The 24601-nt window shown below is 42.2% G+C and overlaps 1 protein-coding gene across 1 annotated transcript in view; it reads right to left on the bottom strand.

The window, feature by feature from the left end:
* LOC126249390 (adhesion G protein-coupled receptor L4) overlaps window positions 1–24601 on the bottom strand; it is a 346296-nt gene that overhangs the window by 280464 nt on the left and 41231 nt on the right. Inside the window, exon 3 of the mRNA XM_049951043.1 lies at window positions 20624–20828. Coding sequence (XP_049807000.1) covers window positions 20624–20828 — 205 coding nt within the window. The remainder of the gene's footprint in view (window positions 1–20623; window positions 20829–24601) is intronic.

Genomic DNA, 24601 nt, shown 5'->3' with positions numbered 1-24601 from the left:
AACAGATGTGGTCACAAAGCCAGGAGAGGCGCTGCAGCCGATGTTGTGCTGTTAACACAAAGACACTCTAGTGGGCCTTCTGCTTCCATAGTCCATTAACAGCAAATTTCACCGCACTGTCCTAACTGATACGTTCGCCGTACGTCCCACATTGATTTCTGCAGTTACTTCACGCAGTGTTGCTTGTCTATTGCCACTGACAACACTACGCAGACGTCGCTGCTCTTGGTCGTCAAGTGAAGGCCGTCGGCCGCTGTGTTATCCGTGGTGAGAGGTAGTGCCTGAAATTCGGTATTTTTCAGCACACTGTAGATCTCGGAATATTGAATTCCTTAACGATTTCCAAAACTGAATGTCGCATGCATCTATTTCCAACTACTAACCGCGTTCAAAGTCTGTTAATTCCCGTAGTGCGGCCACAGTCACGCTGTAAACGTTTTCACATGAATCACCTGAGTGCAAATGACAGATCTGCTAATGTACTGCCCTTTTATTCCTTGTGTACGTGATACTACTTCCATCTGTTTATGTGCATATCGCTAGGTCATGCATGATCTTAGTGTAATTGAGGGTATTAATTAAGAAAACGCGAGAAGATGATGAGTATGTAAAAATATCCTGTAATGATCGAACACAGTATTAGCAGTGAGCTGTTCGGCACAGTCAAGTCGATTAAATATCTATGCATAACGTTGCAAAGCGACATGAAACGGAATGAATATATAGGGTCAGTTGTACGGAAGGCGAAAGAGAATTCTAGTAAAGTGTAGTATATCTTTAACAGAAACTGCATACAGAAGACTCATACGACCCACTGCTAGAGAATTTTGGATCCCCGCCAGATCGAATTAAAAGACGACATCAACTGAATTCAGTGACATGCTGCTAGATGAGTTACCGGTAGGATACGCTTATAAAGGGACCCTCACACGCCCAGTATCTATTGCGCAAAAGTATTATGCCAGATTATTTCACTGAACAGCGAGACCTAGAACGGCAAAATATTATTGCTCAATATTTATGCCCGGGACTCTTCAGTCAGAACTCTGAATTCGTAGTGAACATGCGTAAGTATTAAATATGCTATGGAATTACTAACCTGAATGCAATTCAGCAGATGATTCCTTTTGATATGTCTCTCTTGATAGATGCGTGTTCATATGGCGTCGCTGTATCAGTTCTTTCAACGTCCGCAAGTCGTAAAGTCTCGGCAGGAACTTTTGTATATTGTGTATACCACCCTTACACGGTATAATAAACACATCAAAAAAAGTTTTGTATTACCTCGGTTCAGAGAGTTCCGGAACCTGTACATAAAATTTGAATAGAGATCAACATAGACATCATTTCCGCCCTTTGTATTGCTCATGAAAACCTCACATTCCGTGTTATACCACCGTACAGCGAGACCTTCAGAGGTGGTGGTCCAGATTGTTGCACACACCGGTACATCTAATACCCAGTAGCACATCTTCTTGCATTGATGCATGCCTGTGTTCGTCGTGGCATACTATCCACAAATTCAACAAGGCATTGTCGGTCCAGATTGTCCCACTCCTCAACGGCGATTCGGCGTAAATCCATCAGAGTAGTTGATGGATCACGTCGTCCATAAAAAGCCCTTTTTAAGCTATCCCAGCCATGTTCGATAGGGTTCATGTCTGGAGAACATGCTAGCCACTCTAGTCGAGCGATGTCGTTATCCTGAAGGAAGTCATTCACAAGATGTACACGACTGGGGTGCGAATTGTCGTCCATGAACACGAATGCCTCGTCAATATGCTGCCAATATGGTTGCGTTATTAGTCGGAGGGTGTCATTCACGTATCGTACAACCGTTACGGGGCCTTTCATGACCACCAGCGGCGTACGTCGGCCACACATAATGCCTCTCCAAAACAGCAGGGAACCTCCACCTTGCTGCACTCGCTGGACAGTGTGTCTAAGGCGTTCAGCCTGACCGGGTTGCCTCCAAACACATCTCCGACGATTTTCTGGTTGAAGGCATATGCGACACTCTGGTTGAAGGCATATGCGACACTCATCGGTGATGTCAATCCTGAGCGGTCCATCCGGCATGTTCTTGGTCCCATCTGTACCGCGCTGCATGGTGTTGTTGTTGCAAAGATGGACCTCGCCATGGACGTCGGGAGTAAAGTTACGCATCATGCAACCTATTTCGCACAATTTGAGTCATAACACGACATCCTGTGGTTGCACGAAAAGCATTATTCAACATGGTGGCGTTGCTGTCAGGGTTCCTCCGAGCCATAATCCGTAGGTAGCGGTCATCCACTGCAGTAGTAGCCCTTGGGTGGCCTGAGCGAGACATGTCGTCGATAGTTTCTGTCTCTCTATATCTCCTACATGTTCGGACAACATCGCTTTGGTTCACTCCAAGACACTTGGGCACTTCCCTTGGTGAGAGCCCTTCCTGACACAAAGTAACATTGCGGAGGTGATCGAGCCGCGGTATTGACCGTCTAGGAATGGTTGAACTACAGACAACATGAGCCGTGTACCTCCTTCCTGGTGAAATGACTAGAACTGATCGGCTGTCCGACCCCCTCCGTCTAATAAGCGCTGCTCGTGCATGGTTCTTTACATCTTTTGGCGGGTTTAGTGACATCTCTGAACAGTTAAAGGGACTGAGTCTGTAATACAATATCCACAATCAACGTCTGTCTTCAGGAGTTCTGAGAACCGGGGTGATGCAAAACTTTTTTTGATGTGTATAGAATGCGGAATATATTGAACGAGCGTCAGTGCTTTTAGAGCTCCGCAATTTACTTCAGTATATGACAGAAACCGTCAATACCAGTTTCAGACAGCCAATATTAGTGCGCAATACTCAGCATTGCGTAATAAATATTGAGCGTTTGGTGGGACCTTAACGGATGTGCTCCGTGAACTGAGATGGGATTCCCTTGAGAGAAGACGACGTTATTTCACTAAAAAATTGAGAAGGTTTACAAAGTGAGTATTTGCGACCGACTAAACTACTGCTCTACTGCCACCAACTAACATCTCGCATAAGGACCGCGAAGACAAGGTACGTGGAATTAGGGCTCGTATAACAGAAAATGTTCAAATGTGTGTGATTCCTACGGGACCAAACTGCTGAGGTCATCGGTCCCTAGACTTCCACACTACCTAAACTAACTTATGCTAAGAACAACACACACACCATTTCCGAAGGAGGGAGGACTCGAAGCTCCGGCGGGAGGGGCCGCGCAGTCCGTGACTTGGTGCCTCTAACCGTGCGGCCACTCCGCGCGCCTGAAGTATATAGACAGTCGTTTTCGCCTCACTCCCTTTTCGAGAGCAGCAGGAAAAGAATGAGTGTAGTTCGATTAAAATTACTTGATAGTTGAGACTTCACGCGTTCGAGCTGGTTTCCTCCAATCAGAGCGCTCCACGTCACTCCAGAACCGTTCGCCATTACCAAACTGCCACAACTGGTCAGTTCACTTTCAATTCTTGGTCTACCATTCTTTCTTGAAATGTCTGGATTCTGAATCATGGGTCTGACACTTTTATTTCGTATTTCATCACACGTGAAAATCACACCAAAAGCAACACACACACAAAACGATGCTTATTAAATACGTAAGTTTCATACACAGCACTAACCAAACGCTAACCAACGCTACTGGACACGATTCACCTTCACACAGTAATCATAATCACGGAGATCAGCTTTCATTAGATAATTTTCTCACAACATTGTGTGAAACCGATTTTGAGGCTGCAATTCATTATTGCGAATGGGTAATCACAGTCATAAATATAACTGCTTAAACCAGGTTCGTGGCGTAGCGCAATGATCTCGTATAAGCTTGACGTGTAGTTGGTTGTAGGTTCGAATCTCGTCGTATACGGCGATCTTTTATCATTTCTGTATCTAATGAAAGGAGTTTGATTATTATTTTTGTTCAATTAATTGGTTTAAACGTAACTTTTTTAGCCGGCAGCTGATGTAGCAAGACTGTAGTTGTAAGTGACAGACGTCAGCTATCAAGTAATTTTAATGACTACCAGTAGTACAAGATACCCTCCGCCATGCGCCATATATGGTGGGTGGCTTGCGTAGTATATTTGTAGAATTTAGCTGTCGATTATAAGTAGTAATAAAGTCTATGGTGCATTAATAAAATTGTTTGCTCATTTTATAGTACAGTTATCTGTACAGCCTCTCATCCCAACATCAGATTACACTACTTATCCATTACAAAAATAATGAGAAGGAGAGATAGAGCGGAAGAGAATGAGAATGGAAAGACAAGGGACTAACGGCAAACAGATATTAAACCTAATGAAAAGACGATAGGATATTTACGATATTGCAGTGCCTGTGTTATGCAGAAGTATGATGCAATGTTCCTTCCGACATGAGTGCACGTTATTCCTGCGGCGACTACAGCCGTTATAAAATACATGAAATGTATTCTCAGTAGTGAATATTGACAACTATCAACTGTACAAGGTGTTTCAAAAAGTACTTTACAACTTTTGAAAATTCATGTAAATGAATTCATAGTACCTACAGAGGTGATTGTAGTGTCAGTTTGTAGGGAAATGCATGAAGTTATGTACCGCGTAGTTGGCTAGTGCCGAGTCGCACCGTAATGAGCTCTAGCACCATTTGCGTTAAAGATGTCTGTCTTCACTGGACCCGAGGGTGCTAGCTGTCTGTTTTGGTTTGAAGAATCGAAGTCGGCGACAACAGTTCAGCGTAATTTCCATACCAAATACACTAAAAATCATCCTAGTATGCCGAAGATTTATGAGTGGCATAAATATTTTGTAGAAACCACAAGAGAAAGAGGGCTCCCCATGGCGACACCGTCCACTTGTTCAAAATATTGGTCTTGAAATAAGAATTATTTTATGGAGGACTTTGAAGGTAAAGCACTACAGTCAGCCACTCTCAAACCCTCTTGTTTTTTGCGGTATGTTGACGATACGTTTGTGGTGTGGCCACATGGACTGGATACTCTACCTACGTTTCTTCAACATTTAAATTCGCTCCATCCGAATATTAACTTCACTATGGAAGTGGAAAAAGATGGCACTCTACCTTTTCTTGATGTTTTGGTACGAAGGAATGCAGATGGAACCTTGGGACACAGCGTATACCGCAAGCCAACGCATACAGATCTATATTTGCAGGCCACAAGCTGCCATCATCCAGCACAATGCGGTAGTGCATTACGTACGCTAGTTCATAGAGCGCGTGTGGTATCTGACTCTGAAAGCCTGCCGAGTGAGATGCAACATTTGAAGACAGTCTTCCGTCAAAACGGTTATTCTGAGAGACAAATACGTAATGCATTCAGGCCCAAGCGAGTTCAATCTATGGAGCAGAATGAAGATACGCCCACCACCTTGGCCTTCTTGCCGTAGTTTGGTGCCATGTCGTCAACAATCGGAAGAGTCCTCGAAAGATATGACATCAAGTGTATTTTCCGACCATCTGCAAAAGTGAGAAACCTGTTAAGGTTAAGGATGATCTCGGTCTGAGGAAACGTGGTGTGTACAAGATTCCTTGTCAGTGTGGGGCGGCATATATAGGTCAGACATGTCGCACAGTACAAGAACGTTGCGATGAACATCAGCGTCATACACGCTTACGCCAACCGGAGAAGTCGGCAAGCCGGCCGGAGTGGCCAAGCGGTTCTAGGCGCTACAGTCTGGAACCGCGTGACCGTTACGGTCGCAAGTTCGAAGCCTGCCTCGGGCATGGATGTGTGTGATGTCTTTAGGTATGTTAGGTTTAATTAGTTCTAAGTTCTAGGCGACTGATGACCTCAGAAGTTAAGTCGCATAGTGCTCAGAGCCATTTGAACAATTTTTTTTGAAGTCGGCAATTGCAGAACACTGTCTGAACACAAGACATCACATGATTTATGAAAAGACGGAAGTTTTATCCCCAGCCTCCTCTTTCTGGGACTGCGTCATTAAGGAGGCAATACATATCCGTACAGTTGATAACCTTATCAACAGGGATGCGGGATTTCAATTGAGTACAGCCTGGATCCCTGCATTGTCTACTGTTAAGTCACGACGAGAAAGCAAAGAGCTTTCGATAATAGACCCGTCATAACTTTGGCAGCATGTTAGTACACACAGCGTCAGCGCACGCGCAGAACGGCCGCTCTGCGTCTCCCGGCAGAGGGCGTTTGAGTCTGGCGCCATCTATCTGCAAATTTTTGCGCATGCGTGGTTTCCGCGCCTGCGCAATCTTCACGCGCGTGCTCTATATACAGCGGCGTCGACATGCGGATCTTGTCAGTCGTACCTAGCCACCAGCGAGGTTCAACCACCTGATGATGTCGGACAGTTGCTCCGAAGAAATATTGTGGGATTTGCACAACGTCATCCGGCGGCACACTCGTGAACACAACACTGATAAAATTACTTGCAAGAACTTCTGTGCGGATATGTTAGATTACACGAGGATGAACGTTTCTTGGACAAAATCATCTTTTCTGGCAAGTTGACTTTTCACTTAAGGGTTTGGTGCAGTGAAAATCCACATCAAACATTGCAACATGTTCGTGATAGCACTTAAGTGAAGGTTTTCTGTGCCTTTAATGAGAACAAAGTGTATGGCTCCTTTTTTTTTCATGAGAGAACCATCAACAGGATAGTGTACCTGGATATGTTACAACAATTCTTGATACCACTGGTCGATGAGGATGACCAAGATTTCTCAGTGACCACCTTCCAGGTCAATGGATTGGACGTGATGCGCTAGCTGCGTGGCCCCCACGTTCCTCAGACCTGACACCACTCGATTGTTTTTTATAGCGATTCGTCAAGGTTATCGTTTTAGTACCTCCTGTGCCAGCTTCTCTGCCTGAACTTAGATCAAGAATTTCCGCCGCCACTGAGCAAGTTACACCTGCAGTACTACCGCGAGTTTGGGAAAAAACTGACTTCCGATGGGATGTGTGCACGATAACCAACAGAAGCCACATACAACATCTTTAGTGTACGATAAAAAATTGATGTTTCCCTAAAAAATAACACTAAACCCAGTTCTATATCTTCTTTCAATAAATTTATATGAAATTTTAAAGTTGTAAAATCCTTTTTGAAACACTGTTTAATGGAATGATGACAATGGAAATTTGTGCCTGCCAGAACTCGAACCCGGATTTCCCGTTTTATCGCGATCGATCACCTTACCAATAGACCATCCGAGTACGACTCAAGATCACATAAAAACTTCAATATGTCTTCAACCAGGTGTCTAGAACCTGCACTTGTACATTCGTTATGTATATCTACGTTCAGGGGAGATATTTTATTTTAAGAGTAGCTTGCCCAGTGCCAATTAATATGTCTCACCCGTATGGGAATCTACATAATGAATGTATGAGTGCAGGGTGTAGACGCTTGGTTGACGACGCTTGATGGAAGTTTAGGTCTGACCGTGCGTCGTGCTCGGATAGCCTAATGGTAAGGCGACCCCTCGCGATAAGCAGGAAATCCGGGTTCGAATCCTGGTCCAGCACAAATTTTCATTGTCTTCATTACTTTCTACAGCTCATAGTTGTTCATATTCGCAACTGTGAACACATTTCATGTAGGATGAACAGAGGTTGCTAGTAACGATTAAACGGATTATTGTCAAATACCTGGAAGTGACTCACACACATGCCGGTAAGTCATCACGGTTATTAATAGCCATGTAGTCTGCATTGTGTGAACATCTGTTGAAGTGTGTGTGTTGGAGGATTCACATCCGATACACGACAATTGTTGTAGTTCCACAGTTCCTAATATGCGTTAAGATTCGCGGAATTTGGTAGCCTCAGAAACTATGTGAAATCTCGAATGCTCTCTTTTATTAATGTGCACTCATTTGTAACCATCTGGGAAGAGATTTTATTCTTCCGAAGGAAGACAACCATCAACTGCTTGTAGAATGTGATATCGAAGCATGGAGTAAGTTGGTCAAGAATTACTTAACCATGACAATGTTTCGGTGCATTAAAGCACTCCCCAAACTGTAATCATTGCTTAAGAGTAACTTACACATAACTTAAAGGTCCAGTGCACTAAAGTATTCGACAAATCATAGCCCTGTCTCAATTGCTTTGTATTAGAGATTCAGTGGTTGCTTGCTGTTTTTGTTGCGTCGTTTCTTGCTTGGCACGCTGACATCCACTGAAGGAAAATCGCGACCCAACGGGAAAGTAAACATGATACTTTACAGAAGAACTCTGGTTTCGATACTGTCCAGAAAATTTTATTATATCTGTGTGAGCACTATTGTTGTCTTGGGTGCAGGCACCATTTGTTTGCTTCAGAGCCACATATACACCAGGGTTCACCGTTGCGAAAACGAGATCTGATTGTCCCAGGCTATAATCGGAAGACGGCGTATTCCAACTGCTGTTGCAATCGAACTTCACGTAGTTTCGTATAACTAGTTCCCCTCAGTAGTACTTTACTCACCATAAAATTCTCTACCTGCAGAATTACCGATATATTCCAAATAGTTTTAATATAGTGTGCAGCACTTAAATGTGTACAATGTGAAATATTTTCAAACGTTGCGCAAAATACCACTTCATGCCTAATAACAACAAAAACTGTAGAAAATTGTTTCCACAAAGTGTTTCCAAAAAGTGTCCACGATTTTCTACAGTTTTTGTTGTTATTAGGCATGAAGTGGTATTTTGCGCAACGTTTGAAAATATTTCACATTATACACATTTATGTGCTGCACACTATATTAAAACTATTTGGAATATATCGGTAATTCTACAGGTAGAGAATTTTATGGTGAGTAAAGTACTACATATTTTTAGGACTGTTTGTATAACATGCGGACAATTAAGTCATACTTCGTCGATCGTGCACCATCTTATACCTTGAAACACAAGGAGGTTTTTACCATGGAACATGTGATACCTGCAAATGAACTGAGTTTGTTTGATATCATAACAATTTTACTTGTCTTGATAATGAAAATTTATGTTGGTTTTCAATAGCTTCTATTTAAAAAGGAACTTAACTTGTAATCAGTTTATGATATTGGTATGTACTAGAGTAATTACTACGACCATAATCTATTAAGTATACTATTGACAAAATTTTATCGATTGGAACGTTTTCAAATTTCAGTCGAATATTTATCCATAGGTACATCACCATGTTGTACCTTGAAAGATGTTTTCACATTTGGAAAAACCTTAATTTTTGTAATTTAGGAAAAGACTGCACGACATAAAAAGTGAATGCCATAATTTAGAAAAGGAAAAAGAAAATATATTAAACGTCTATTACAGGGCTGGCTAGAGACGAAATCCAGATATGTGGACCACGATACAATACTCTGCCGTATGTATAAAGAGATCAGTGTGATTAATAGACAAGGACTATCGAAACGAGCCTCCAGGAGAGCTATTATAGTTGCGGATCCACCACTTGTGCTAGGTTTACAGGTCAGCGATAGTGAGTAATGGATGAGGAGCAGAAGATCAACATATAAGATTCCGAGCGGGATATCGACATATTAACCATTGCTTTGCCGTGCTCGGAGAAGGAACATATCTGGCAAGTGTGTTGCTTGTAGTAAGAAATAAATTCTGCGCTACGCAAGAGCAATAAAACTTGTAACAAATATTTAAGAAGCGAAACAAAGAATCTGGACTGACCACCAATACTTAAGGATATGACAAATGCGACTTTTGCTGAACATCAGCGGAGGGAGGACATACAGACGTACTCATACTAGGTCTGCTATTGCCTGGACCAGCCTCTGCCTACCGTCTCAGGCGCCACAACTCCTCGAAGCCATACACCAACCATATACTGCACAGTAATGAAATGCACTACCGTGCTCGAATAAATGTCGACCTTCCAATTTTCTGTTTGTTTCAAAGAAATAGCTAACACACGTTATAATGACCCTAAGGTAACAGTTATTTTTATGAAATTTGTTGGTTATTTTTCCGGCCGCTGTAGCCTAGCGGTTCTAGGTGCTTCAGTCTAGAACCTGCTACGGTCGCAGGTTCGAATCCTGCACCGGGCATGGATGTGTGTGATGTCCTTACGTTAGTTAGGTTTAAGTAGTTCTAAGTTCTAGAGGACTGATGACCTCAGATTTTAAGCCCCATAGTGCTCAGAGCCATTTGAACCACCATTACATAAACAACTGCACTTAACAAATTTCGCCGTGAGAATTACCTTCCTATAATAGAGCTAACAAAATTTCATTACAGTACGTACTGTTAACGATTTTTACCCTCCCTCTCTTACATTAAGTTTTGTACATATCATATAAAACACAAAATATGCAAAGAAACCTACCATGCATTCACCATAGCTATCTTCTTGCACAAATTTACAAAAAATGCAACAAATACGGGTCATACGGAGTCATGGACACAACAGTTCTTCAATTTGGGTGTTTTCTGCATTTGATTTCCACTATTCACAGGCGGTCATACGGGATGTTACTGAAAGGAATTGCTTACTTTTTTTCGAAGGTAAGCAGACTGCAGTACAGGTTTTCAAATTAAGAAATAACAGAGAAAACATAAAATCACAACTGACAAAATATGAGTGTAGATATGCTCGCTGCCACAAGGGATCTAACACGGAACTAAATAAAAGTTTTATGAAGTTAAGTGCGCAAGACAGGATGGATCAGACAGAGTAACTGGCTGGTTATTGTGCCTATAGCTGTGAGGAAAATTTTGGTGTGAGTATTAATTTTAGTGTAAATTTTGGGACTTTTTCGCTGGCTTCCTGATTGTAATGGATCACACGAGACTAAGCAACGGTTTTTGCACTTGATTCCCGCGTATCTGATTATATATATTCTACAAATAAACGTTTACATTGGGAAGCATGGTGTAAGGTATTAGACATTAATATTTCCTTTCTATAGGAAAAATAAGTTCTAAATAGAATATAGTCAGCAATTTATTGCTATATAAATAATCTATCAACCTTGACCCGAAGTACTTTCACAAATGTATCTCAAATGGCTGTTTCTAGATTTAAAGTAATAAAAATTACTACGTTATGGGGACTGGTTAGGCAGTGGCTACATCGGAAAGAGTGTACACAATTAGTGGCGATCTCACAGCTGCGGTGCCTTATGGCGCGTACTGAGAGCTTGCTCCTGTAGTGCCTGACACTGATCTCATCCGCCAGCAGTTCTCTGATTCTTTGTAGCAGCCTTTTCATTCTCAAATTTTTGCCAATCATCTGGGCATCTGTAAAGTGAATGCAGTATCCTTCATCTACATCTACATCTACATCTACATGGATACTCTGAAAATCACATTTAAGTGTCTGGCAAAGGGCTCATCGAACCACCTTCACAATTCTCCATTACTCAAATCTCGTATAGCGCGCGGAAAGAATGAACACCTATATCATTCCGTAGGAGCTCTGATTTCCTTTATTTTATCGTGGTGATAGTTGCTCCCTATGTAGGTCGGTGTCAACAAAATATTTTCGCATTCGGAGGAGAAAGTTGGTGACTGGAATTTCGTGAGAAGATTCCGTCACAACGAAAAACGCCTTTCTTTTAACGATTTCCAGCCCAAATCCTGTATCATTTCTGTGACATTGTCTCCCATATTTCGCGATAATACAAAATGTGCTGCATTTGTTTGAACTTTTTCGATGTACTCCGTCAGTCCTATCTGGTAAGGCTCCCACACCGGGCAATAGTATTCTAAAAGAGGACGGACAAGCGTAGTGTAGGCAGTCTCCTTAGTAGTCCTGTTACATTTTCTAAGTGTCCTGCCAATAAAACGCAATCTTTGGTTAGCCTTCCCCACAACATTTTCTATGTGTTCCTTCCAATTTAAGTTGTTCGTAATTGTAATACCTAGGTATTTAGTCGAATTTACGGCCTTTAGATTAGACTAAATTATCGTGTAACCGAAGATTAACGAGTTCCTTTTAGCTCTCATCTGGATGGCCTCACACTTTTCGGTATTCAGCGTCAACTGCCACTTTTGCACCATTCAGATATTTTTTCTAAATCGTTTTGCAGTTTGTTTTGATCTTCTGATGACTTTATTAGTCGATAAACGACAGCGTCATCTGTAAACAACCGAAGACGGCTGCTCAGAATGGGTCCCAAATCGTTTATATAGATAAGGAACAGCAAAGGGCCTATAACACTACCTTGGGGATCGTCAGAAATCACTTCTGTTTTACTCGATGACTTTTCGTGAATTACTACGAACTGTGACCTCTCTGACAGGAAATCATCAATCCAGTCACATAACTGAGACGATATTCCATAAGCACGCAATTTCACTACTAGTCGCTTGTGTGGTACAGTGTCAAAATCCTTCCGGAAATCCAGAAATACGGAATCGATCTGAAATCCCTTGTCAGTTGCACTCAACACTTCAGTATTGTTTGCCATTAAATTTTGTCTAACATGGATCCGTGTATATTTTCGTGTTTGGAGGAAAGAAAAAAGAATTTATTTTCATGTTAGACTATCAACTTGCTGACCGTCAATGTTTCAACAGGATACAAAACGACTGAAAGAGTTTTCCACTTCGCTGCGCCACCTATTAGCCTCTCTCCATGGACAGATTAAATTCATACATCTACATCATATTGCGCGAGCTAGCTAACGGTGTGTGATGGAGGATACTTCTAATACTACTAAATGATCCCCCCTATCCTGCTCCACTCGCGAATGACGCGTGGGAAGAATGATTGTCCGTAAGCTTCTATAGTAGCTTTAATGTTTCGAATTTTCTAGTCGTGGTCATTTTGCAAGATGTGTGTGGGAGGAAGTAAAATATTGTCAGTCTCTTCCCGGAAAGTGCTCTCTCGAAATTCATATAGTAAACCTCTCCACGACGCACAACATCTGACTCGAAACGTGTGCCACTGGATTTTGTTGAGCATCTCCGCGCTGACTAAATGAGCCCGTGACAAAAGGGGGCCGCTCTTCTGTGGATCTCCCCTCTCTTCTAGCGGTCCTACCTGGTAGGGATTTCAAATTGATGATCGATACTCAAGAACTGCTCGATTAAGCGCCTTGTAAGCTGCTTCCTCTGTTGATGATTTACATTCCCTTAAGATTCTACCTATGAATCTCTGTCTGGCATCTGCTTTTCCTACTATTTGTTTCACATGGTCATGCCGCTTAATGTTGCTATGGATAGTTACTACTAGACATCAACAGTGTATTTGTAAAGCAGTGGTTTCCATTTCCTATGTATGCGCATTTTGTTACATTTATTTATGTTCAGGGTCAACGGCCAGAGCCTGCGGCGTCAAATACCCTCCCGAGGTCAAAGAACACAGCATCAATCATGGAGGGACAGAGCGATCTGAGCTTCACAAGATCTCTGTTCGCGAAATCCATGTTGATTTTCAGAGAGCAGATTTTCGTTCTCCAGAAACGTCGTAATTCTTAAGCACAAAACATGTTCTATAATTCTACAACAGACTGACGTCAACGATGTAGGCCAATAATTATTTGCTTCTGTTCTACGCTCCATCTTTAAACGGGGAATGACTGACGCTTTTTTGTAGTTGCTAGGTACCTCTCATTGCTCTAGCAGTTTACGATAAACTACTCCGAAAGGGTAGCCAGTTCTTTCGCATGATCTTTGTAGAATTTTACACGTATCTCGCCTGGTCCTGATGCTTTTCCACTACTAAGCGACTGTAAGTGCTTTTCTATTCCACGATCGGTTATCTTAATAACTGCCATTTCGACGCGAAATACATCTGAATATAGTACCGTTCTCCCATGAAAGTGACTATTGCACAAATTTTCAGATCGAGCAGAAGAGCGCCACGATTCCTCCTTCCTACAGACACGGACACAACGACGCTAATGCGTGGCCAGAGAAACTATGGAACACCTTTTGTATCGAGGTAGGTCAGGAACAACACGTGCGACATGCTGTCTTGCGTTGTCTTGTTGAAAGGTAACGTTACAGGGATCTCGAAGGTAGGCCTCAGGCACCGTCGTTAACACGGCAGAATTGTAACAACTGCTGTCCGAATTACAGACTATGCGAACCAGAGATTAGCATCTTGTGTGCCCTGCCATATTTCACATCAATACACCATTATGACGACGACGATTACAATTCAAAGACGATTATTCTCGTCGCAGACTCTGTACATGGATACGTCTGTCGTGATGCTGTACACAGAACTAGGACTCGTCTGAACAGTAGACATTTATAAGCCAAACTAAAGTACTGGGCACGACTTCTCACACAGTGTTACTCCAAGCGTACGAAGACACATTACAAATAATGCAGCAAGAAACAGAGTCGAGGTTTCACGATGTCAACAAGGAAGAGGCTCGCTGTAGTAAGCACAAACGATGGTCTCACAGCGAAGAGGCTCCAAGTGCAAGCGGGGTCCTATACAGCGTCGCAGGAAGCGCTCACAGTCCAGATGCGCTGGACGCTTAGCTCAGCGGGCATGCACCACTGCGTCTGCCGAATTCCGCACGACCGCTGTAGGCGTCGGACTGAAACCTGTAATTCCGTTGCCAGCTTCCCAATGCCAGAGGCGACTTATGATACCAGACTACCGGTGTGCCTCTCTCTGCTGCCACATCAATGGAAGCTGCATCATAGGCACTGTGCTGACAGTCCGTGGCGCTTCAGACGTTGCCTCACTGACTACGTAGACACTTGCTTCGCTGCAAGCTAGCCCAAATACCGGCCCAAGGTACGAGACGTGGCTGCAGGATCCAACACAGCCGAGCGAACAATCTGTGTGTCTGCTCTAGTTGTAGTGCCGAATGGCTGCTGAAACCCTGTAGGCTCCGAGTATGGACCACTTCAACCCATCGATTCCATATTCGTATGACAATCGAATATCGTGAAACAACAAACTGCAATCTTGACAGGCCATGTTGCCGCTGCTGTTGAGTTCTGATACGTGATGGCAGACGTTTCTCCTTATGCGAGGCATAACAAAATCGTCTTACAAACGACCAGTATTCAAATGCTATTTCAAAATGAAAACCCCACTGCGTAATCTTCTCCTGTATTCAGATTGTACGAGGGCGCGCTGAAAAGCAATGCCTCAGGATTTCTTATATGAAGACTCTTAAAGCTTTTTCAAATAAAACAAACGTTATTAACCTTTTACCCTGTTATTTTTAATGTCTACATATTTTCGGCCCTCTGCTGCAGACAGCTTCGAATTGCAGCGTATAACATGGCAGTGTGTAATGTAACTATGTCGGTGCGTGAGAAACAGAATGCTGTAATCGATTTTCTAACAGCAGAAAAAAGATGGAGCGCTGGCTTGTTCAGCATGACAATGACAGACCACACACGGGCGCCGCGACATATGCAACATTCCGACGCCTTCTGTTCATTGCCATCGATCATCCTACATATCTCCCCCCACTTGGCCCTTTCGATTTTCATCTGTTTCCTAAACTTAAAGAACGCCTTCGGGGATTCAATTTGATAACGATGAAGCGGTGCAGTCTGAGGTGAGATTGTGGCTCCATCAACAAACAATCTAAAGTGACAGTATGAACGAACTGGTGTCTCGTTGGGAGATGTTTGTTCATCACCAGGGTTATTATGTTGATAAATAAATATGTAGACCTAAATAATAAAGTTGTACAAAATTCGGAGGTGTTACTTTCCAGCACGCTCTCGTAGATGGCATTACTCCTACCTACTCTTTGCAGTAGTGCTGAACTGTTAAACATTTGCTTATCTAAGGATCAGTACACTTCATGCCAATTTGAGGACTGTTGCACTTCCTATTCATGGTTTCGCCGTTTCAGTGATGTCCAGCAGTGATTTATAAATTCTGTGGTTCAGACTAATAAAACATTTAAACATCTAAACATCTAAACTAATAAAACAATCTAGACATGCTAACGCTTTCTTATAATTATGAGAATGTGAAGAGATTTGCTGGAAGAATGACGATTGCAGAAAAAACTGTATGTGTATATAACAGCGCAGAAATGACTTTTCACTGGCCGAGGGGAAAGAAATGCTTGACTACGACCAGTCAAATAACAGTTTTATACATTTTGTAAAGGTAAGTGCCAAGAACATTTTGTGTAGTGTTCAGTTCGGTAAGAGGATGCAGTAATTAAGAACGTTTCACATTAGTGTATAGAGTAATGCAATGAGAAGTATGAGGGGTGTCCAGAAAGTAAATTATGATCGCTCGCAAAATGGAAACCACAGAAAAAAATCCGATGAAGCTCTACACAGGTATTTTAGGCAGCGTCACATGTATTCCCGTCGATCGTGTGACGTCGCACTTTGCAGCTCTGAGGGCACAGTGAGCACGTAAAGATGCTCACAAACGAGCGTCATCCGCCAGGTATGGGTGCTTCTAAATATATATCGCCTGATTTCATGTAACCAGACATAACATAACTGTCATGCATTTCCTTCTTCATGATAATTCTCAGCCGCACGCTTCAGGGGCATTGGATACGCTCGTGCAACGTTTTCGATGGGAAGTGTATGATCACCCACAATACAGCCCGAACGTTGCTCTCTCTCTCTCTGACTTTCATCTTTGTTCACATGAGCCGCTGGCTATGAAGACATTTTGGCACAGAAATCGAGCTGCAGACCAGCGTTGAGAATTGGCATCAAGGACACGTAGCTGTTTTCTACGATTAGGGTATTGGAAAGTTGGCACAACGGCACGACAAATGTCTAAGACGGAACAGCTACTATGCAGAGAAGTACCTGGAAGGTGTAGCTAACGATCGCAAATAAAAAATTCTGATTTTCTCTGTGGTTTCCATTTCGCGACCTATCGGAATTTACTTTTGCGACAACCTTGTAATACACTGACTCTAAGGAGGACGTTATAGCTGTAGGTCTAGTATATATCTGTTGAGGAGGATAACTACACATAACATGTCGAGGTCCACCCAAACTGGTGTTTGGAATAGTGTGGATTAAGTTAACAGTTGCTGTGCTCTACAGAAGAAAGCGAAGGAGCAGTAAAGAATAGCGCCATGGTGTGCGCATTCAATAAGGGACGGTAGAATCAGTTTTTGGGCTAAGGAAAGAACGACGCAAGCTATCAAATGCTTTAACATATTTCATGTCAATCTTACACGTATCCGGCATATTGCTTTTGGAGTGACAAGATCATCGACAGATTGGAAACCTTCAATGAAACTGAAAATGTGTAGAGAAATAATCCCAAAACAAGTATCTCGAAAATATTAATTTTCGTGGCTATTTAATTTCTTTTAACAGAAATTCTTCTCTGTCTTGTGGATTTGCAGTTTGTCTTTCAGTGCAAAGGAAATAACTGCTAAAATAATGCCGATATTTATTCAGCTACGGGCAGCACCTTTGAAAAGCTTCTACACGAAAATGCCATAATTGAAAAATATCTTAAATTTCATCGATTCTATATGCTCTTGGTTCAAGAATCATGAAAGAATGTTGTATACATGGAAGAAGCCTGGAGATACTGACAGGTTTCAGATAGATTATATAATGGTAAGACAGAGATTTTGGAACCAGGTTTTAAATTGTAAGACATTTCCAGGGGCAGATGTGGATTCTGACTACAATCTATTGGTTATGATCTGTAGATTAAAACTGAAGAAACTGCAAAAAGGTGGGAATTTAAGGAGATGGGACCTGGATAAACTGATTAAACCAGAGGTTGTAAAGAGTTTCAGGGAAAGCATAAGGGAACAATTGACAGTAGTGGGGGAAAGAAGTACAGTAGAAGAAGAATGGGTAGCTCTGAGGGATGAAGTAGTGAAGGCAGCAGAGGATCAAGTAGGCAAAAAAACGAGGGCTAGTAGAAATCCTTGGGTGACAGAAGAAATACTGAATTTAATTGATGAAAGGAGAAAATATAAAAATGCAGTAAATGAAACAGGCAAAAAGGAATACAAACGTCTCAAAAATGAGATCGACAGGAAGTGCAAAATGGCTAAGCAGGCATGGATAGAGGACAAATGTAAGGATGTAGAGGCTTATCTCACTAGGGGTATGATAGATACAGCCTACAGGAAAATTAAAGAGACCTTCAGAGAAAAGAGACCGACTTGTATGAATATCAAAAGCTCAGATGGAAACCCAGTTCTAAGCAAAGAAGGGAAAGCAGAAATGTGGAAGGAGTATATAGAGGGTCTATACAAGGGCGATGTACTTGAGGACAATATTATGGAAATGGAAGAGGATGTAGATGAAGATGAAATGAGAGATATAATACTGCGTGGAGAGTTTGACAGAGCACTGAAAGACCTGAGTCTAAGCAAGGCCCCGGGAGTAGACAACATTCCATTAGAACTACTGACAGTCTTGGGAGAGCCAGTCCTGACGAAACTCTACCATCTGGTGAGCAAGATGGATGAAACAGGCGAAATACCCTCAGACTTCAAGAAGAATATAATAATTCCAATCCCAAAGAAAGCAGGTGTTGACAAATGTGAAAATTACCGAACTATCAGTTTAATAAGTCACGGCTGCAAAATACTAACGCGTATTCTTTACAGACGAATGGGAAAACTAGTATAAGCCGACATCAGGGAAGATCAGTTTGGATTCCGTAGAAATGTCGGAACACGTGAGGCAATACTGACCCTACGACTTATGTTAGAAGCTAGATTAAGGAAAGGCAAACCTACGTTTATAGCATTTGTAGACTTAGAGAAAGCTTTTGACAATGTTGACTGGAATACGCTCTTTCAAATTCTGAAGGTGACAAGGGTAAAATACAGGGAGCGAAAGGCTATTTACAATTTGTACAGAAACCAGATGGCAGTTATAAGAGTCAAGGGGCATGAAAGGGAAGCAGTGGTTGGGAAGGGAGTGAGACAGGGTGGTAGTCTCTCCCCGATGTTATTCAATCTGTATATTGAGCAAGCAGTGAAGGATACAAAAGAAAAATTCGGAGTAGGTATTAAAATCCATGGAGAAGAAATAAAAACTTTGAGGTTCGCCGATGACATTGTAATTCTGTCATAGACAGCAAAGGACTTGGAAGAGCAGTTGAATTGAATGGATAGTGTCTTGAAAGGAGGGTATAAAATGAACATCAACAAAAGCAGAACGAAGATAATGGAATGTAGTCGAATTAAGTCGGGTGATGCTGAGGGAATTAGATTGGGAAATGAGACACTTAAAGTAGTAAAGGAATTTTGCTATTTGGGGAGCAAAATAACTGATGATGGTCGAAGTAGAGAGGATATAAAATGTAGACTGGCAATGGCAAGGAAAGCGTTTCTGAAGAAGAGAAATTTGTTAACATCGAGTATAGATTTAAGTGTAAGGAGGTCGTTACTGAAAGTATTTGTATGGAGCGTAGCCATGTATGGAAGTGAAACATGGACGATAAATAGTTTGGACAAGAAGAGAATAGAAGGTTTTGAAAGGTGGTGCTACAGAAGAATGCTGAAGATTAGATGGGTAGATCACATAACTAATGAGGAAGTATTGAATAGGATTGGGGAGAAGAGAAGTTAGTGGCACAACTTGACTAGAAGAAAGGATCGTTTGGTAGGACATGTTCTGAGGCATCAAGGGATCACCAGTTTAGTATTGGAGGGCAGCGTGGAGGGTAAAAATCTTAGAGGGAGACCAAGAGATGAATACACTAAGCAGATTCAGAAGGATGTAGGATGCAGTAGGTACTGGGAGATGAAGAAGCTTGCACAGGATATATTAGCATGGAGAGCTGCATCAAACCAGTCTCAGGACTGAAGACCACAACAACGACAACATATGCTCTTAAGGCACGGATACATTTTTGAAACATAAGAAAATAACATTCTAAATGTTTGTGTACACGGGGTGTCTCAAAAGCTTTGCATCAAACGTTCAGTAGTGACAGATCACGTCACTGTTAGAGACAAAACGCTTGCTTACGCTTCCTGGCGTCGCTAGCCCTCTTATTGTTGAGTATGTCCCTGAGAGACGGCAGGGTGTAGACAGTCTGCTACGTGTGTATGCCAATATTCCAGTCGTCTGCTACGCGTGAAAAGGGCGTAGACTAAGTAAAATGAAACTTCCTGATACACTTCTAAAATATATTTCTTCGCTTAGGTTTTTTTGTTGTTGAAAATCACTCTAGGAATTTACTGTGTAGGTAGTACGCTGATGCATCACACCTGGTTAGTAGACACCGCCAGTAAGGTGAACCTCGTCGTCCCAGGACCGGGGAATTCAGTAAAAAGACGTCTAGCGTCGCCGGGAAGCGTCAGCGAAGATGTAACAGAAGGGGGTGGGTGTGGCGGTGGAGTTGGATGAGAGTAGTGTTTAACGTCCCGTCGACAACGAGGTCATTAGAGATGGAACACAAACTCTCATTGGGGAATGATGGGGAAGGAAACTGGCCGTGCCCTTTCGAAGGAACCATCCTGGCATTTTTCTGAAGCGATTCAGGAAAATAACGGAAAACCTAAATCTTGATGGCCGGACGCGGATTTGAACCGTCGTCCTCCCGAATGGGAGTCCAATATACTAACCACTGCGTCCCCTCTCTCGGTGTGAACAAAAGTTGTTCCTCAAGACGTGATCTATCACCCATAGGCGTATGATGCAAAGACTTTAAAACAGCCTGCATATTGAAACAGCGACAGGAAAAAATTTATGAAATCCCAACCAGGTTTAACACTCACCCGTTCCACCGTTACGCTCATTGGGGAGATCTTGACTTGTGGCTGAGACAGCACCTCGACGTATACAGACTTGCACTGTTGCACCTCCAAGTCGACGACTTGGCACGTGTACCAACCGGCGTCCAAAGGAGTGGCACTCTCAATGCCAAGCATTGCGTTGTACTGGTCTTCTGATCCCATAGGTATCAGCTTCGTCCACATATTCCTGCGAAAACAACAAATACATTTCAAAAATTTCCTTGGGAAGCCTTGAAGAGTTTGTTCGTTGGTTAGTTATTTTCGCATTCCGCGGGCCACGTTCGTGATAAAATAATGTGTAACGTGTAGACCTGTTTAGAACAGGATCGCAGTTCTCCAAACTATATATATTCTCATCTAAAATATGTTAAACATTTCTATGTAGCATTATTTGCATCCTTTGTTACCGAAGTCACTTTGCGTCGTGAGGAATGAATGTACTTTATACAGAGAAATAGTATGAAAAGCTTGTAAGGGTAGGCTATGCTGAGAAATAATTGTTCAGAAAAATTCCGATACGTTGCGCTGTTTCCGAATTAATTAACACTGAAGTTAGTCAATCAGGCCGTTGCGTGTGCAAATTCAAGCGACATGCAAGAAATAATTAGTGTCAGTTGTTGTCACAGCGTAGATGATTAAGCAGGAGATTGCTCAGCCTTCGGGTTCGATCCTTTCTACCACCCCATGGTCAGTTTTGTGACGCTCTCTTGTTCGGTTATAGGAAACCAAACGAAGAACACGTCTGGCGACAGTCTCTGGCCAACAGCCAGATTGACAAACTTCAATGCTCATTAACTCGGAAATGGTGCAATGCTCCGAATTTTTTTTCTGAACAGTTATTTCTCAGCATAACCTATCCTGGAATACCATTACAAGCTTTTCAGACTGTTTCTGACAATCCTACATATGCTGCGTTCATGAAACCAACTGCTGTAATTAAGCTTCTAACGAATCACACGAAATGCTTCATCAGAGAGTAAATGTTCTGTGAAACCCTTTGGTTTTAGCGTGTCATGCGCCTTGTTAGTCAAACACATTTCTTAAAGATACTTGAGACATAGTACATATACTGTTTTGCATCTTTTTTAGAATGAATAACTTATTTATAATTGTAAAATTACTTCTGTCTGTTGTTTCATATGGGATAATCAATAGAAGTAAGCAAAGTAAAGTAAATCTCTTTATTGTGTTCACTGCAGTTAGCAATGGAATGCAGATCAAATTTTGCTGACCTAAGGATGCGTGAGTATAATATGCAATTTTAGTTACAAAAAACTTTCCATGTATACACCCACAAATTCTGAACACACTTTTTACTATTTTGCTCCTTCGCTATTGTTGAGGTTCCATCGTATGTTACAAGTTAAATGACAAGTCTGTGACAATACCATTAATAATTTGATGAAATTAGAGATTTAAAATGATTGAAACTTTAAATGGTGTGGATGCCACAGAGGAAATTTAGAGTCCGTCTCAGGCGGCTTCAATGTCTTCTGCTGATTGTCTTTTGTGTTCAGTCGTTACTGGCTCAGTTTGCACGGCAGTAGGCAGTTTTGGACTCAGGAAATAAAGGGCCATATGATATTGTCGGCTGAATGAGCAAGGAAGCTTTTTCAGGCGCCTAATAGTAAGTTTTTCTTCATCCGCACACATGGCCTCATTCCACACGGCGTTTGGAAGTTGTGTCTTAGGAATACCTGTTAAGTGTACATAACTGTAACAGATGTGCACAGTGTGGCGCCATGAATCTGTTCCATGATGATTAGAGAGGGAGAACGTGAAGTCCGGGGTCAGCACATAACTTACTCCTCTTAAATATCTGCAACGGGCCTGCCGGGCAGATCATCATCTGAAGTGTCACATGTCCTCGCTACATGAAATGGCTCTGAGCACTATGGGACTCAACTTCTGAGGTCATTAGTCACCTAGAACTTAGAACTAGTTAAACCTAACTAACCTAAGGACATCACACACATCCATGCCCGAGGCAGGATTCGAACCTGCGACCGTAGCGGTCTCGCGGTTCCAGACTGTAGCGCCTAGAACCGCACGGCCACTTTGGCCGGCCTCGCTACATGAGACAACGCGCAGAAATTTAGAATTTAATCTAGACGATGTCTAGTGATCCGAAATTTAACGCATCGCATTTCCTAATACGTTTGGTCCACCACCAGGATTAGAATCGCCTACCTTCGGGCTTAGCACCGGCGCATAGTCGTTCGCTAGCGACCTCTGCGCAGAGGCGAGGTTTGCGCTAAGAAGGAGAGTGATGACTCGGCCGCTCAGAGCCATTTGAACCATTTAATTATTCGAATTGATTACAATATTTAAAATAATTTAAGTGGTCTTTAACTTATAATGTCTCAACCGCAGATATACTTTTGCACTGTAAGTCGATCATTCATCAATATGGGACTGTGCACATGGGTATTCAGGAGGTCATCGGTCCATAGGCTTACACATTACTTAATGTAACGTAAACTGACTTACGCTAAGGACAGCTCACACACACACACACCCGGACTCGAACCTCCAACGTGGGAAGTCGCGCGCATCGTGGCAAAGCGCCTAAGCCCGTGTGGCTACACCGCGCGGCCAGCTTTCATTCATTCTTGTAAATAGATACTGGCAACTTTACTCACTTATATCCCATCATAATTCAATTTGAAATTAGTGTTTATTTGCGAATCAGTGAAAACCCGCATTTTTCGCTGTTACTTTAACAATGTCAGTAGTTACACAATCAGGATCTGTGCAAGTCTCTCATATGATTATACAGGCGAGCCAAGGCAATTACAGTGTCGTGCACTAGCCCGAAACCCGTATTTTCATAGTAGCTTGGAATATAAATAAAGCACATTCCAATCTGTTACATAAGAGATAAATTACAATTTGACTGGTCTCGGTCATAGATCAATTGATTACTGTCTAGAGGAAGCTGTTCGACAACCAACACGCACTGGAAGTATTTTAGACCTCGTAGCCACAAACAGGCCTGACGTTATCAACAGTGTCAGTAAAGGAGCAGGAATCAGTAGCCGAGATATCATAGCCAAGATGGTTACACAAGGTAATAAATCCCTCAAGATGGCTAGGAGAGCTTTTTTGTTGTAAAGAGCAGTTGTTAACGTCCAACTTAAAAAAATGGTTCAAATGGCTCTGAGCACTATGGGACTTAACATCTATGGTCATCAGTCCCCTAGAACTTAGAACAACTTAAACCTAACTAACCTAAGGACATCACACAACACCCAGTCATCACGAGGCAGAGAAACGTCCAACTTAGATAGTGAATGGACATCATTTAGTTCTAATATGATGGACACACAGGAGTTATGAGCAATGATTAAAGAGATTTTAAATCACAAATTGGATAAGTATGCCCGAATAAGTGGATTAAGAACAAATATCCCACCGTAGGTTAATAAAAAACATCGAAAAATCCTGCGAAAACAGGGATTTTAGAATTATTGGTTAAAAAAGGAACGCCGAAATGTCGACAGCTAAAAGTTAGTAAGCATTTCTACGTCTACAGAACGATCGATATGGAAGAATACAACAACTATCACCGACGTACGTTAGCGAAAGATCTAGAATATTTAAAAAAATTAGTCCTATATGACATCTCTAAGTCACTCAAAGTTTTCTAAACAGTCACTCCTCGGTCAGCATTATATACATGTGGAAAAACGTAAGTTAATGCATATGATTAGCAAAAACAATCCTATAATCTTCGAGTACAGTGGTATTCTGTTTACATAGTCACGTCGGTAATAAATCTAGACAGAACGTTGCAAAGCGACAGGAAATGGAAGGAGCACGTAAGCTCGGGTTAACGTTCGACTCCGTTCAGTAGGAGAATTCTGGGAAAATTTAGCACATCTATTGAGGAGACCGCATACAGAAAACTTGTGCAACCCGTTCTTGAGTACTGACCCGAGTGTGCAGGATCCCACCAGC

This window comes from Schistocerca nitens, chromosome 3, assembly GCF_023898315.1.
Source record: "Schistocerca nitens isolate TAMUIC-IGC-003100 chromosome 3, iqSchNite1.1, whole genome shotgun sequence".
NCBI lineage: Eukaryota > Metazoa > Arthropoda > Insecta > Orthoptera > Acrididae > Schistocerca > Schistocerca nitens.
Note: the sequence above shows the minus strand (reverse complement) of the source record. Positions and strands in the feature narration are given on the sequence as shown.